The 13987-nt window shown below is 26.2% G+C and overlaps 1 protein-coding gene and 1 long non-coding RNA gene across 2 annotated transcripts; one reads left to right on the top strand and one right to left on the bottom strand.

The window, feature by feature from the left end:
* Positions 1-401: 401 nt before the first annotated feature.
* Positions 402-2487, bottom strand: LOC136081910 (uncharacterized). Its single transcript, XR_010639241.1, has 3 exons — positions 2426-2487; positions 1821-2347; positions 402-1614 (listed from the first exon to the last, which is right to left on the bottom strand). It is a non-coding gene; the product is annotated as an uncharacterized LOC136081910 (long non-coding RNA).
* A 5515-nt stretch (positions 2488-8002) lies between these two features.
* LOC100215695 (carbonic anhydrase 2) lies at positions 8003-13933 on the top strand. Its single transcript, XM_065800302.1, has 2 exons — positions 8003-8020; positions 12888-13933. Exon 2 carries the CDS (start codon positions 12889-12891, stop codon positions 13780-13782), a length of 894 nt encoding a protein of 297 aa, XP_065656374.1. The 5' UTR covers positions 8003-8020; position 12888; the 3' UTR covers positions 13783-13933.
* The last annotated feature ends 54 nt before the right edge of the window (positions 13934-13987 follow it).

Here is a 13987-nt window from a genome sequence, read left to right as displayed (position 1 = left end):
TATTTTCGGCATTTTACACATTTTACAATGTTATCTATAAATTTAAACAAATATATATAATTACAAGCTGACTGGGGCAAGTAGAAGTCAAAATGACTTATCATCAAGCCCCTTTGTGAAATACAAAAAAATACAATAAAAATTTACATCTTCCAATATTATATAAAAGAGTGAAATTAATAAGTTTAAAAAAAAACAAAAATTTGGTTAAAAATTTTTAGAAGATTAAAAAAAGAACTTATAGTTAAAAAAAGAAGAAATTTAAGATTAAGTTAAAATAAAAAATAACAAATAAAAAATTACAAATCTGTACATATTCGTATACATTTTAAAGACAATAAACAAAAATAAATAATGATAAAATAAATAAAGACAATAAAAAAAAAAAATTTAATTCCCTACATATGCATAAACATATTCAATACAATATTAAAATTAAATAAAGTACATAAAAAATAAAAATACAAAACTATTTCAATTTTTTTAAAAAAAATGAGAGGATGTACGTAATGTTTAAATTTAGTAAGTGTTTTTTTATAGTTCTTTTAAATGTAGCAATAGATTTTATTTTTTTTATATTTTGGTCAAGAACCGAATTCCACAAACGTGGTCCCCGGCATATAGTCGAGAAGTCAGATTTTTTGAGTGATGTTAGTGGGGTGTAGCAATTACTCATAGAATGTCTTGTTTCAAATTTATGATTAATTCGAGTGAAACTTTTAAAAAAGTATTTTGGAATCATTTCATTTTGAAGTTTAAACAAAAATAACAAGTTATTGTATCTATTTAATTTGTATACATCAAGAGCATTTATTTCCTTGAGTAACGGCTCGGCACTTTCGTATCTACTTGCGCCCAAAACTAATATACTTGCTTGCTTTTGTTTTGTATAAATAATTTTTAGGAAAGATAAATGATTGTCTGCCCAGGCAATATTACAATAGTTAATATGACTATGTATAAATGAAAAGTATAAATTTTTTAAACATAAATTATTTAAAAGATGTTTTGTCTTGTACATAATTCCTAGAGTCTTTGAAACTTTGTTCTCGACTAGCTTTATTTGGCTTTTCCAATTTAAATTCTCATCGAAAATTATTCCTAGTATTTTCATTGAAAAAACTCTTTTTATTTTAATATTGTTAATTGTTAGTTAAGGTAATTTGAGTGGAAGGTTCTCAGATTTAGATGGCTTAGCAAACAAAATATATTACGTTTTTTCAATATTTAATGAAAGTTTATTTGCTTCAAACCACTCATTAAGATATATTAATTCTGTGTTTACAATATAAAAAATATTTTTTAAATTTGAGTCAGAAAAGAAAACATTTGTGTCATCAGCAAAAATAATATAACTATATACTATATTATTTATACTATATTTTTTCATATATTGTAGTTAAAACAGTAATACTTTTTGCTATTGATATCTTAAATAATTAGCAAATATTAAAAAAATTATTAAAAACCATTAGTTTAAAAAGAAATGATTTCATTGCAACTGAACGATTTGCTGATTTTACTAGTTTGTCCTCGTTTTGACAGATCATCCTCTTTTCTTTTAATTGGTTTGATGTTTTTTAACCTATTTTTTGACTGTTGAAACAATTTTCCCTAAATGATTTTTTTAACAATAATAAAAAAAACCATTTGAAATGTAAAGCAATCTTACTTGATCATTTATTTTTAAAAAATAATCAAAAAATTGAAATAAAAATAATTATAAGTTACTGAAGTTTACCAAACATCAAGATGCTGTTTGCAAATTAAAAAAAAAAATAAAAAATAAAAAAATATATTAACATATATAATATACTTACATAAACTATTTCTGAATCCTTATTATAAGTATAATATAATGGTAGTTATTTAGCCATTTCTTCAAGCTCAGCCCTTGATAGAATTCTATTAAATGGCGCCATCATAGACACTGCCATCATGCAATTAACCTGTCCTCGTATCAATCTATTCAGTTATTCTTTAATTTAAATTTGTGTAACAACACAGTATAAATCTTTTTACAATATAAAATTTTGAATCTGATAAATGGCAAAAATTTAATTAAACAAATCAAGTATTAACAAACGCAGTAGTAATTAACTTTTAACAAAAGAAATTAAAAGTTATAATTTAAAATTTCCACAAATAGTTTGGTTTTATCTTCTGCACCTTATGTAGCTTCTACAATTTTTTCAGTTTCAAAATCTATATTACCTAAGTTAGCTGAGTAAAGAGTGTCTTTGTTCTAAAAAATTAAAAAAACAAATAATAAATATAAACACAACCTTGACTAATTGTTTTATGCTTATATTGAGACTGTGGTTTAACTGGCCAAGAGAGTCATTCACTATAAGTAAATAATATTATTTAAATTGATGTGAGTTTATTTTAAACTACTAATGACGATTTAAAAGATTATACGTACCTCTGCAGAAAATAAGTTGTTGAATTCAAGTGAAGAACTTTGGATATCAGTATTGTTAACCTAACAATGTTGAAGTTAATTTTAAGAGATATAGCAAATATATTAGCTTTATAACATATATTATTGTTAAATTTATAACATATATTATTGTTTTCTTTTCGATTCATTGAATGAACTTATCCCTTTCTTTATTTTTTCAATTTCTATTTCACGCAGTTCTTTTAATTTAATGAGAAGCAGTTGCCGCATCTTAAAATTCTTATTTCCTGGAAAAAGTTCTGATAGATCTTCTCTTTCTAGATTCATAATTTCATCAAGAGTTAAGTTAATTCCTTTAGAAAAAATGCAATTGTATTTGTGAAAAAATTCTTCAAAAACTTCTGAACATTTATTCATGTATATTATAAAATCCTTTTTTTAATATACAGTAAAATTCCAATAACTAAAACTTCTACAAAATAAGTTTCCTATAATTCAAACTAATTTTGAATTGTCATTGAATCCTTATTCATGCATTATACACCTGATAACTTGCACATTCACTAACTTAAGTTAATTTCTTTGTGCCTTAGAGGTTCGAGTAAGGACCAGCTAATTCAACTTTTAAAGACTCAAATTTAAATGAAAGACGGATTTAAATCATATGCGTATACCGAATTTAACTGAAAGACGAATTTGGACTTCTAAAACGAATTTAACCGAAGCCGAACTTGAATTTTAAAAACACATTTAATTATAAAAGAATCTTTTTTAAGAACTTTTATAAGTTTTATAAAAATTGTTTTGTTTTTTTTGTTTTTTGCTTTAAATGTTCCAAGAAGACCTAACGGTTTTGCCATGGAGTATATCAGAAGTTCAAACCTCCTTCCTTACAGATGGTGCAAAATATGCCCAAAGCTTGCTTCGAACCCTCTCTAATCTCTCTTGCTTCTAAAGTAAGCGCTCTAATTACTGCGCCGCGATTGCTGTTTACTCATTTTTTATAAAGTTATTACTTTTTAGCTTGTAATTAACCATAATTTAAAACATGACATAGAACAAGTAAAGCCAAGTAAATTTTAACTTATTTAAAAAATATACGTTTTTAAAAAAACAGTTTGAGTCAAAATAAAAAATAAAAATTTAAGTTATGGAATCTTTACAACTCTTAATGTTTTTGAACGAACATGAACAAAAAAACATTTACAACGTTTATTGAAAAATTTTGATTGTCAATTTTATAAAGGAAAAAGATTGTTTAGAATATTAGGTTAAATATTCACCAGTTTTTTTGGATTTTTTTAAATGCGTTAAATAAGATTTAATAAGTGATGAATAGGCTTTGTGCCTAAAAAAATTTTTTCGAATAATAACTCTGTGAGACAAACTTATTTCCAACATGTTTTTGTTTTTTTCCTGAATTCACGCTCCCAAGGCCGAGTGGGCCATTTTAGTCGAGGAAGCTACTTCTAACATTGGCTACAACCCTCTCTCAACTCTTTTTCAAAAAGTCCGAAACACTTTTCGGAGTTAAAAAGTTGAAAGAGGGTGGTAACCAATATAAACAAGTTGGTATGCATAAAGCATATAATATATTTTATAATTCTTCTTCTTTATAAATTGAAAAAAACTTTATAGCTTTCGATTTTAACTGAAAGTTAAAGGAAATTTTGAAACTGTTACTGAATTTAATTGAAAGCCGAATTTCTATTTCAATTTCGGCACCAAAGTCGAAGCCGAAGCCGAAGTCAACTTCACCTTTTAGTAAACTTCGTAACCCGAATTTTAACGAATATTCGCCGGTCCTTTGATTCGAGTTATTACAAGTTCATTGTGTGTGTATATATATATATATATATATATATATATATATATATATATATATATATATATATATATATATATATATATATATATATATATATATATATATATATATATATATATATATATATATATATATATATTATATATAAAAACATACTTTTTAAGTATAATAATATTGTTACAATTTTTAGAATTTTATTATTATTATTATTATTATTATTGCTGTTGTTAGTATTATAAGAAAACCAACAATAACAGTATTATTGTTCTGTGCATGTTTTTAAGCAATCGTTAATATTATTAATGATAATTTAAAAACATTTAAATGCAAGAATACATTTTTTTATATTTATAAATTAAATGAGATTGTAAAGTTATGCAACTAACCCTTTAAAAATTCATTTATCAAAAACAATATATTGATCAAATTTATGTATTCTTTTCAACAACTCATGTATTAATGTTAGCTTTACATTCTTTTTTTTTGCTTTAAACACTAGAAAACTTACCTGAACTAGTTTAAGGAGAAATTAAATTTCTTTTAGATATTCCAAAATAGATAATATTGTTTCAACTATTTTACAATTGATTTCTGAAATCAGGAGAAACAAATCTTGAATATTCATTTTGGCGCCCATATTTAAATTCTCATTTTAACGATCTCAAGTGGTTTAAAACCTGTCACCATAAATTTCGGGTTACTTCCGTTTATCTGCGGTTGATGAGTTATTTTTTTTTGTTTAGATTTCGCGGGATAATTACAAAATGCTGATTGGACATATTAAAGTGACAAAATATAATCGGACAAAAATATTTTCTATGTCGTCGAGATAAACGTCCGGCTAAATGTCGGATTTTATAGTTAACCTTTTAAATCAAAGTATAAAACAGTAATATAATAAAATATTAATGTCTTTTAGGTTATAGATTACTGGAAAAGCTGTGCATTACAATTGAACACACATTTTTTAAAAATATTCATTTTTTAATTATTGGACAAAAACGAAGGGTTGCCGAGAGAGAGGGGGGTTTACACAATTTAATTTAATGATAGCCGTTTAATTTAAAAAATATCTACTGTGGTTTTTTTTGAAAAACTTATTTCGATTTATTTTATGTATTGCACCAAAGTTTTTGTTGACAAAAAGTAAATAAAAATAAAAATGAGTTCTGTTTTCTCCTTCTTTGTTCATTTCAAACTATATCGCTAAATAATCAACAACATTAAAAAACAAATTATCACGCTTTTGTTAACTTATACTACAATTTTAAAAGTTCTTTAGTTATTTTTTGAAATATATATATTTTTAGTATAAAATCTTACCAACAACAAGTTGAACATGAACAAAAAATAGAGTAAACTTGACAACTGCTTTTTGCCTTGATATTGCTTATCTATCTATGATATTGATTTTCTACCTATCTATCTAGATATATTGATATTGCTTATCTACCTATCTATCTATCTATCTATCTATCTATCTATCTATCTATCTATATATATATATATATATATATATATATATATATATATATATATATATATATATATATATATATATATATATATTAGTATTAGTTCGATTTATATCGTATGGCTGAGCAGACATTTGTTTGCAGACCAACTGTACAACGAACATGACTTTAATAACTTGGCATGCAAAAATAAAGACAAATTACACCTTCTATTCCTTCTATGCAAAGAGCAAGAGCAAGAGCAAGGTCAACAGTCTGAGTCATTGTTGGATTGAAAATTTATTGTATTACATGATTATGACATTCTAAATACATTTGAATACATAGCAGTACTTATGTCATAATCAATTTTTCAATGGGGTGAACTTTTTTCAAACGATATGCAAATAATAGTTTATTTCGTGCTTTTTAGATAAATGTTTATCAAATTGCAGTACAGGAGCATGGGGTTGAAAAAAATCATAACATAATAATACATATATATATATATATATATATATATATATATATATATATATATATATATATATATATATATACATATTTGCTAGCGACCTAAACACCCAGGACGGGGGCGTTTGGGTGGCTAGTCCCCTACTAAGTTGATTCTTCGGCATATTGGACACTGGAGTCCGCAAAATTGATCTGTAGTTGGTAGTCGGCAAATGTCAGCTAACAAGGACCTTCCTTTTTTTTACTATTATTATTTTTTTAGGTCTTAGTCGGCAAAAAAGTTTTTTTGGTCTTAGTTGGCAAAAATTGAGGTATGTCACCACTCCCCACCCTTACCCAACCCCCATCACCCCCTTCCTTTTTGCTCGCTCTTTTGTGAAAATTTTTATTTAGGAGTATTTTTTCATTTCATAGTTTAAGTTTAATTTTTTATAACGCTATTTTGTCATTGTCATTTGAAAATTTGCTAACAATTGTTCTTCGTATTTTTGTTCTACACTTTGTTCTTCAATATTTTCTTTTAACTAAAATTGTGCCTGCCCAAATCAAAACCCTCAGCCAATGTGCATTCCGCTCGCCTATGGCTAAATCAGCTAATGCAAGTCCACTCCGCTGCCCCAATATAGTAAAATATCTAAGTAAAAGTTTAAAGTAAAGACTAGCCGTTTAAAAGGGAAATCACATATAATCAGGTAAAAATCGAATTATCTGATATTGGTAGAATATGAAAATCTTATATATCGATTGAAATAAACTAATATATAATCATCATAAACTGGTTGAAAAAAAAATGATATAATCAGTTGGAAACAATTTGAACCTCAGTATCTGAAAATTATTTCCACTTTTTGGAAAATGTTTTTTTTTGTAGATTAAATTAGTAGCTTCAAGTTTTTTTTTCAACTAACTATGTAGCATGCTAAGTTGGCCGATCTAACTATTTAGCAAGTGTTTTTTTTTTAACAGTATGGTTAGGTAAATTTTCCAAATGGTTTTTAAACTTTAAGTTTTAAATTTAATCAATTAAATCAGTTAGTTAAGTTTTAGAAAAACAATTTTGAGGTTACAGCATATAGCATATATGTCACAGCATATAGTCGCAATATACTTGACTCAAAGGCATTTATGAAAAAACCATCTATTTACTTAGAAATCTTTTTTGAAGATACGCAAACAAAATCTTTTTACACTTTCATTTAGCATAACTAAGTTTTTCGATTTCATATATACAAAAGCAGCTTCTGAGCCAACAAAGCATAATGTTTCAATAATACTTGTTCGTTTTACATATACTTTGTATTTACCTGTATCTTTATGTGAAACAGAAATGCTAAATTATTCAATGTTGTTTAAAAACAATATCAATGTTACAAATAAATACCTATATTAAATTATAATATGAACAATATCATCAAAGAAAACAATAACAAAACATCAATAAATCCCGCTCTTATTAATTTTATTTTTTGATAGAAAAACAAAGTTCAATTATTGCCATTTCTTTTTTTTTTAATATCTCTAGCCCTAAAACAATGCATTTTTAGATTAAGTAGATATACTTATCTTTATATAGCAATAGTCCGACATTTTTTCAGTCTTTTCATAAGTTTTTTCAGACTGTTTGGAAAACAATCATTAGAGAGTACAATAATAATAAAGTATCTTTTTGTATAACAAACTTAATTTACAGATGAATGAAAAGTGTCTGTGCTTTGTTATTTGTTTGCAGAAAAAGTGTTCTTTATAGATGTTTGCATTTTATTACTGTGAATAAAACAATCCTGTATTAAAAAAAAAGGTGTTTTTCAATTTTTAATGATTCAACGTTTTTTTTGTCAACATTAGATGCAAGCGTTTTAGGTACATTTTTTTAACAAAGAAAGCTAATGCATGCTTTAAAATTTATTAACATATTGAATTATTTTATTAGAATGGTTATTAATGTGTTATTATTGTATATGTTACTTAAATTTGCTTATTATATATATATATATATATATATATATATATATATATATATATATATATATATATATATATATATATATATATATATATATATATATATATATATATATATATATATATATATCTACACTTAATCAGTTTTAATTATCTTGGAGATTTGTAGTAATTGAATTAATTGGTTTAAATTTTAGAATTTTTTTAGAAACATTTTATTTAGATTTTAGATAAACTTGGATTAGCTGTAGTATGGTTAATAATATATTTATATAAGAAAAATAGGCGCTGGTAGATAATTGTGTTGAATCATTTTTATAATTTTTTTTTTTCTTATAAAACTTTCCAAAAAATAATTTTGCTCAAACAGGCTTAATTCTAAAAATATATATTTTTAAATTACAAATGAATTTAATTGTTAAAAATAACTGACACCTAAAACCAGTTTACAAAAATAGCTTAAATCCTGCAAACAAATAAACATCACGCGAGAAGAGTAAGATGAAAAAATATAATACAATTATTTACATCATCACAGGGTTAGCCAATAAGCAAGTTTAAAAAACAATAGTTTTTTGTAAAATGAAGTTCTTTAATTCGAGCTAAGTTGACGTATAATAATGCTTCGTATTTAATTTAACCTTATGTTTAACATAATTTTAAATTTTGAGGCTTAAAAAAAAGAGACATAAAAAAATAGATTTTTATTTTTAAAAAAATTCAAAACTTAAATACTTTATGAGAGGGTGCAATTTATTTGTTGAGGGCGCGATTCAACAATGCCATTTATTTTATTGAGGGTGCAGTTCTATACTTAACTCTTTCTCTTAATCATGTTATGAAATGTTTAAAATGACAATAAATTATCTGTTTGTTGATAATAATTTATTTTTAATACATGGTTTAGTTTGATAAACTGTAGAGTATGCTAGATAAAAGTAAACAAAAAATAAAAAGCAAAATATGAAACGGTTTAGCAATTTTGTTTCTTTTGCATTTATAGAAAAGCTAAAACAAATAATCTTTGAAAAGGTGTGTCCTCGTATTGTGAAGAATATATTGCTAATTAGAGTTTCTAGTGCTTTTTTTTTTTCAAAAATTACCATTAAACTCTCAAAAAAGCCTGAAAAATTTTTTTTCTTCATAAAATTCCCTTCGAAATATTGAAACTAAAATTTAATATTACTAACAAAAGAAAAAAATGCAATTTTGTAGAAAATTTTTAACAATTAAAAAACTTGTTTGTCAATCATAATTCTCTTTTAAAGATTAAGATTTTCTTTCGAAAATTGAAATTTTTATTTCCAAAAAAGTTTTGCTAAAAATTGTCATATTACAATAGCGCGGCTAAACTAATTAATAGTTTATTAAAACGGAAATAAATATAAAATATTATATCTAATATTATTGATAATAATCTAATATTAATAAGTATGATAGCCTTAGCAATTTTTTAAAAAGTTTTTAAAAGAAAAATGACTCGTACTTCTTCTATTCGTAAAACACAAAAAACTTACACTGAAGAACAGTTGCAACATGCATTAGAAAGAAAAAAAAAAAATTACCACAGAGTTAGAATTTTATTTTGTTTTTTGAGTTTTATTTTTATTTTGGGTTGCAACAGTTTGTAGTTGTAACAGTTTGTAGTTACAACAGTTTTTAGTTGCAACAGTTGGAGGTTGTTAGGTTTTTACAAAACAAACCGAACGGTTTACCAGTACAAGAGTGCTACCGAGGTTCGACAAAATAATGAAGTAAGAAGACGACAGATGATTAGGCAACTTTATATCTCTTAGGGCTTCTATTTGTGTTGAAGACAAAATAACAAGTTATTAAAATACACTTCAAAAACTGTTTTTTAAATGTTACATCAAAAATAAAAATTTGTGCTATTTTTAAAAGTTTAACAATATTTTCAGGCAAACAGCATAAAGTTCTGCCTCCACCATTGGTAATTTACAAAATCGACTATCTAGTCGATATTTGTCGACTGACTGTCTAAATTTGCCGACTGACTTGTCTAAATGGTCTACATTTGCTGACTGACTTACCTAACTTAATGCAACAAAGTTGCCGACTAAATAAACAACAAAATTCATTGGTAGGGGGTGTCGGACTGCCCCACACCACCCCATTGCGCCAGCCTTACACATGATAATTACGATGTTACTCTTACTTACATCAGCCCATTTGGTTACTGGCTCATTTGTCCCAAATACTTCAAGCGTTAACAGTAAATGTATATTGTCGCTTTAAACAAGTTTGGTGCAAATTACTTACAGAAATTTATACAGGTACAAGTTTTAACATTTAAAAAAAAATTGTTTCATTTAAGTAAAAGCAAACTTTTAGCTTTAGCGAAAATAGATAACTGCTGCGTTTTAAAGCACTGATTTGTTTTCACTTGATACAAGTAAAACTAATGAATCAAAATTACAATTTGCATAATCAAACACTTCAAGAACTATCTCAGTCTGCTTCATTATCTTCATCCCAGCGTACACTATTATATAAAATCATTCAGCATCAAACTACAACAGCTTGTAAATTTTAAAATTTAACAACAACACCAGCTCAAACGCACAAATCAACATAACAATCTCAGAGTTAAAGGTCAGTGTTTAAATAAACCTAAGATTCTAGAGAAACTAATTCAAGGCGATAAGATCAAAAATTGAAACTAATTAAAGAAAAGCAAGACAATCTTAAGTAAACTTCAGATAAAACTCAGCAAGTGTAACATGAAAAAAAAGAAAAAAAGATGAACATGAAAAAAGTTAGGCAAGAAAATTGCCAAAATTACAAGCAGCAGCTACGACTCTTTTGCTTTTGCTTTGGTTTCAGGGTCATAACTTGTATTACTTTTATACTAGTTGAAGTTTTTTTTTTTTTTTTTGTTTCACCTCCCCAAGGCCCAGAAGGCCACTACAGACAGTTTTAAGTATTACATATAAGAACGTCTTGTAATGTGTGCTCCAAAATATTGAAGAATGCTTTCACTAAATATCAAGAGACTTTAAGAACGCTTGATAATGTTTGCAAAAAGTTTGTCAACGACTGTGCTTGCGGCACTTAAGATTTATTTAGAAACCATTTAACCAACAATCTTACATCCATTTCATTAAAAAGGCACCTTCCAATCACACAGAACATCAATGGTTTTCAAAAAGTATGAACATCAATGGTTTTCAGTAAAGTAAAAAGTAAGTAAGTCCACCCACTTGATTCTTTTTTAAACAGCATGCTGTATTAAATAAATAGTAAAGCAAACAAAAAAAAATTGAATCTTGGGTTACATACTAAAACATACAATTACATATAAAAGTGTTATCAAACATAATGACAAAAACTATCAATAAAAGTAGCACCACAAAAATAAACATCTGAACTAGTATTTAAAATACCTACCCACTTGCTTTTTTGCAAGCTACATATTTGGATCAATTTAAAAAGATTGTTGCAAGTTCTGGTGATTGAGCTGGCCAAGGTTAATAAACCTACTTTGTATTTTTTCATCTTTATTTTGACTGTACGTTCTGTGTAAGCTGTTGTTATATTCTGTTAAGAATGCCACCACTCGTTTCAATGAATCAGCATGTTTACTGATAGAGACATGCAGTTCTCTAGCTTCTCTATTTAGTTGCGTTAGTTGATTTGGCTTGTAATTTTTTTTAAATATTCCAAATCTAGCATGATGCTGCATGCCACCTGTTGTCTTAAATGTTTTCAAAGTATTTTTTAAGCCATTCTTTGAAATTTTTAATCTTCATCATATTTATTTGTTACTGCTTATGGAGCCTCCGCTTTCCACTTTGCAACTTCGCCTACTACTTATCGGCCTATTTCTGTGTATCTTTACTTTTAGATTTTATCAAAGTATATTTAAAAAGACTTTAAATGTGACTGATCATTATTAGCAACTTTATTCAATCTGTTTTTGGAAAATGTAATGTAATAGATAAAATAATAAAGTAAAAAGGAATAACAGTTTGGTTGAAAAAAAAAAAAAAATGGTAATCAGTTAAATAGTTTGTGCGTCTTGTTTTTTTTTTTTTTTTTTTTTTATTTATTTTGTATTCCTTGGATGAGATTAAATAAAAAGGTAACATAAAGTAAATTAGTTGACGTATTAGTTTTCCTGGCATGCTAAAGAAAAACTCAGTCTTCAACAAATACGGTTACTTTTTGTGATGCTTGAAAAAAATAAGGATTTTACTTGGCCTATTAAGCATTATCCAGTCAAAAAATAAAGTTTTCTGAAAACGATATTAACAGCAATGCATTCTTATTACTTTTTTAAAAAAATCTATTTGTTTATTATCTTCTTAGAATCATGTTGATCTAGCGTCATGTTGATTTTAAACAATTTCGTCACGTAATTCAAAATGTCAAAACCCAAATTTGAAATAATCTTATTGAATCAAGAGTTGCGCTATAAGTAATCCACTGTTGTCTTTCCTTTGGAAATACTACGAATGGGATTCCAATCTTATCCTTTTCAATAGAAATTAAGTTAACTAAATAAAGTTACTTAGTCATGCATATAAAAATTATCTTTTAAACAATGGCGTTACTTTGACAACGTAATTCCTTAACATTTATAAATTATTTTTTGAGTTATAAATATAATATAGAAATAAAGTAATCAATAAAATTAATAATAACTCTTTGGCAAACGAAGTTAGTTCACGCACAGAAAAGTACAATATTTAAATAGTTAGATTATCAAATTAATAATTTATGATACAACAAAATTTTTTATTAGAATGACAAAAGATACTAAAAAAAAAGAAAATGAGGTTGAATCTTCCGATTATCCTAGTGGCCTTTTGTGGGATTCGTCGCAAGCTCAAGTTTCTCAGCATTGGAAAAAAATTTGGAAGTTTTTAAATTCAAAAAAAACAAGACAATCTCCGATTAATATTGATACAAAAAATGTGCAACATGACGAAAGCCTAACCCCTTTAAATTTAGATCGTCAAAATATTTTAGTTCATGTAACAAACATTGGATGGAATATTTCATTTAAAGCTGACAACGTTAATGCAATCACTTTAACTGGAGCGGGGTTGGTACACAACTATGCTTTTCGTGAAATGCATTTTCACTGGGGAGAAGTTCACAAAGGTAAATGCGAACTTGGTTGCGAGCATACTATTGACGGAAAAAGATACGCAGCCGAATTTCATGCAGTTCATTGGAATACCGATTTATACCAGACAGAAAATGAAGCTATCGCAAATCCTGATGGTTTAGCTGTCATTGGTATACTTATGGATGCAAATGAAAAGTACGAAGACAACAAAGAATTTGAAGTGTTTCTTGAGATGTTTGATAAAGTTCCTTATATGAACAATAGTGCTTCATTCAATGTAGACCCTTATCTTCTGTTTCCTAAAAATCTAAACCATTACTTTACGTATCCTGGATCACTAACAATGCCTCCTCTTACTGAAAATGTAACCTGGACGGTTCTTCCAGATATTGTACGTATTTCTCTTAATCAACTTGAAAGAATGAGCAAAAATAATCCTCGAGAAGAATGGGAACAACATAACTGCTATAAGTTTCAACGTCAATCTGATTCCTCGACGATTACAAATAACTTTCGATATACACAACCAATAAATGATCGAGTTGTAAGATCTCCGTTGCCATGAATTTCATAGATCTGAGTTTATATGGATTTGGCTAATAAATATTTGTGTTTTAGATACCTTTATATTATATAATTAATTTAAATGTGTATCATTTATTTTATATTATAATATAATTTGTGTGATATTAGAAATAAAAATATTCGTTTTTTAATTTTTGTTGAATATTAGGTTATCTAAAACTTAATTTAAATTTTTTATTTTTTTC

Source organism: Hydra vulgaris, chromosome 06 (genome assembly GCF_038396675.1).
Source record: "Hydra vulgaris chromosome 06, alternate assembly HydraT2T_AEP".
Lineage (NCBI taxonomy): Eukaryota > Metazoa > Cnidaria > Hydrozoa > Anthoathecata > Hydridae > Hydra > Hydra vulgaris.
Note: the sequence above shows the minus strand (reverse complement) of the source record. Positions and strands in the feature narration are given on the sequence as shown.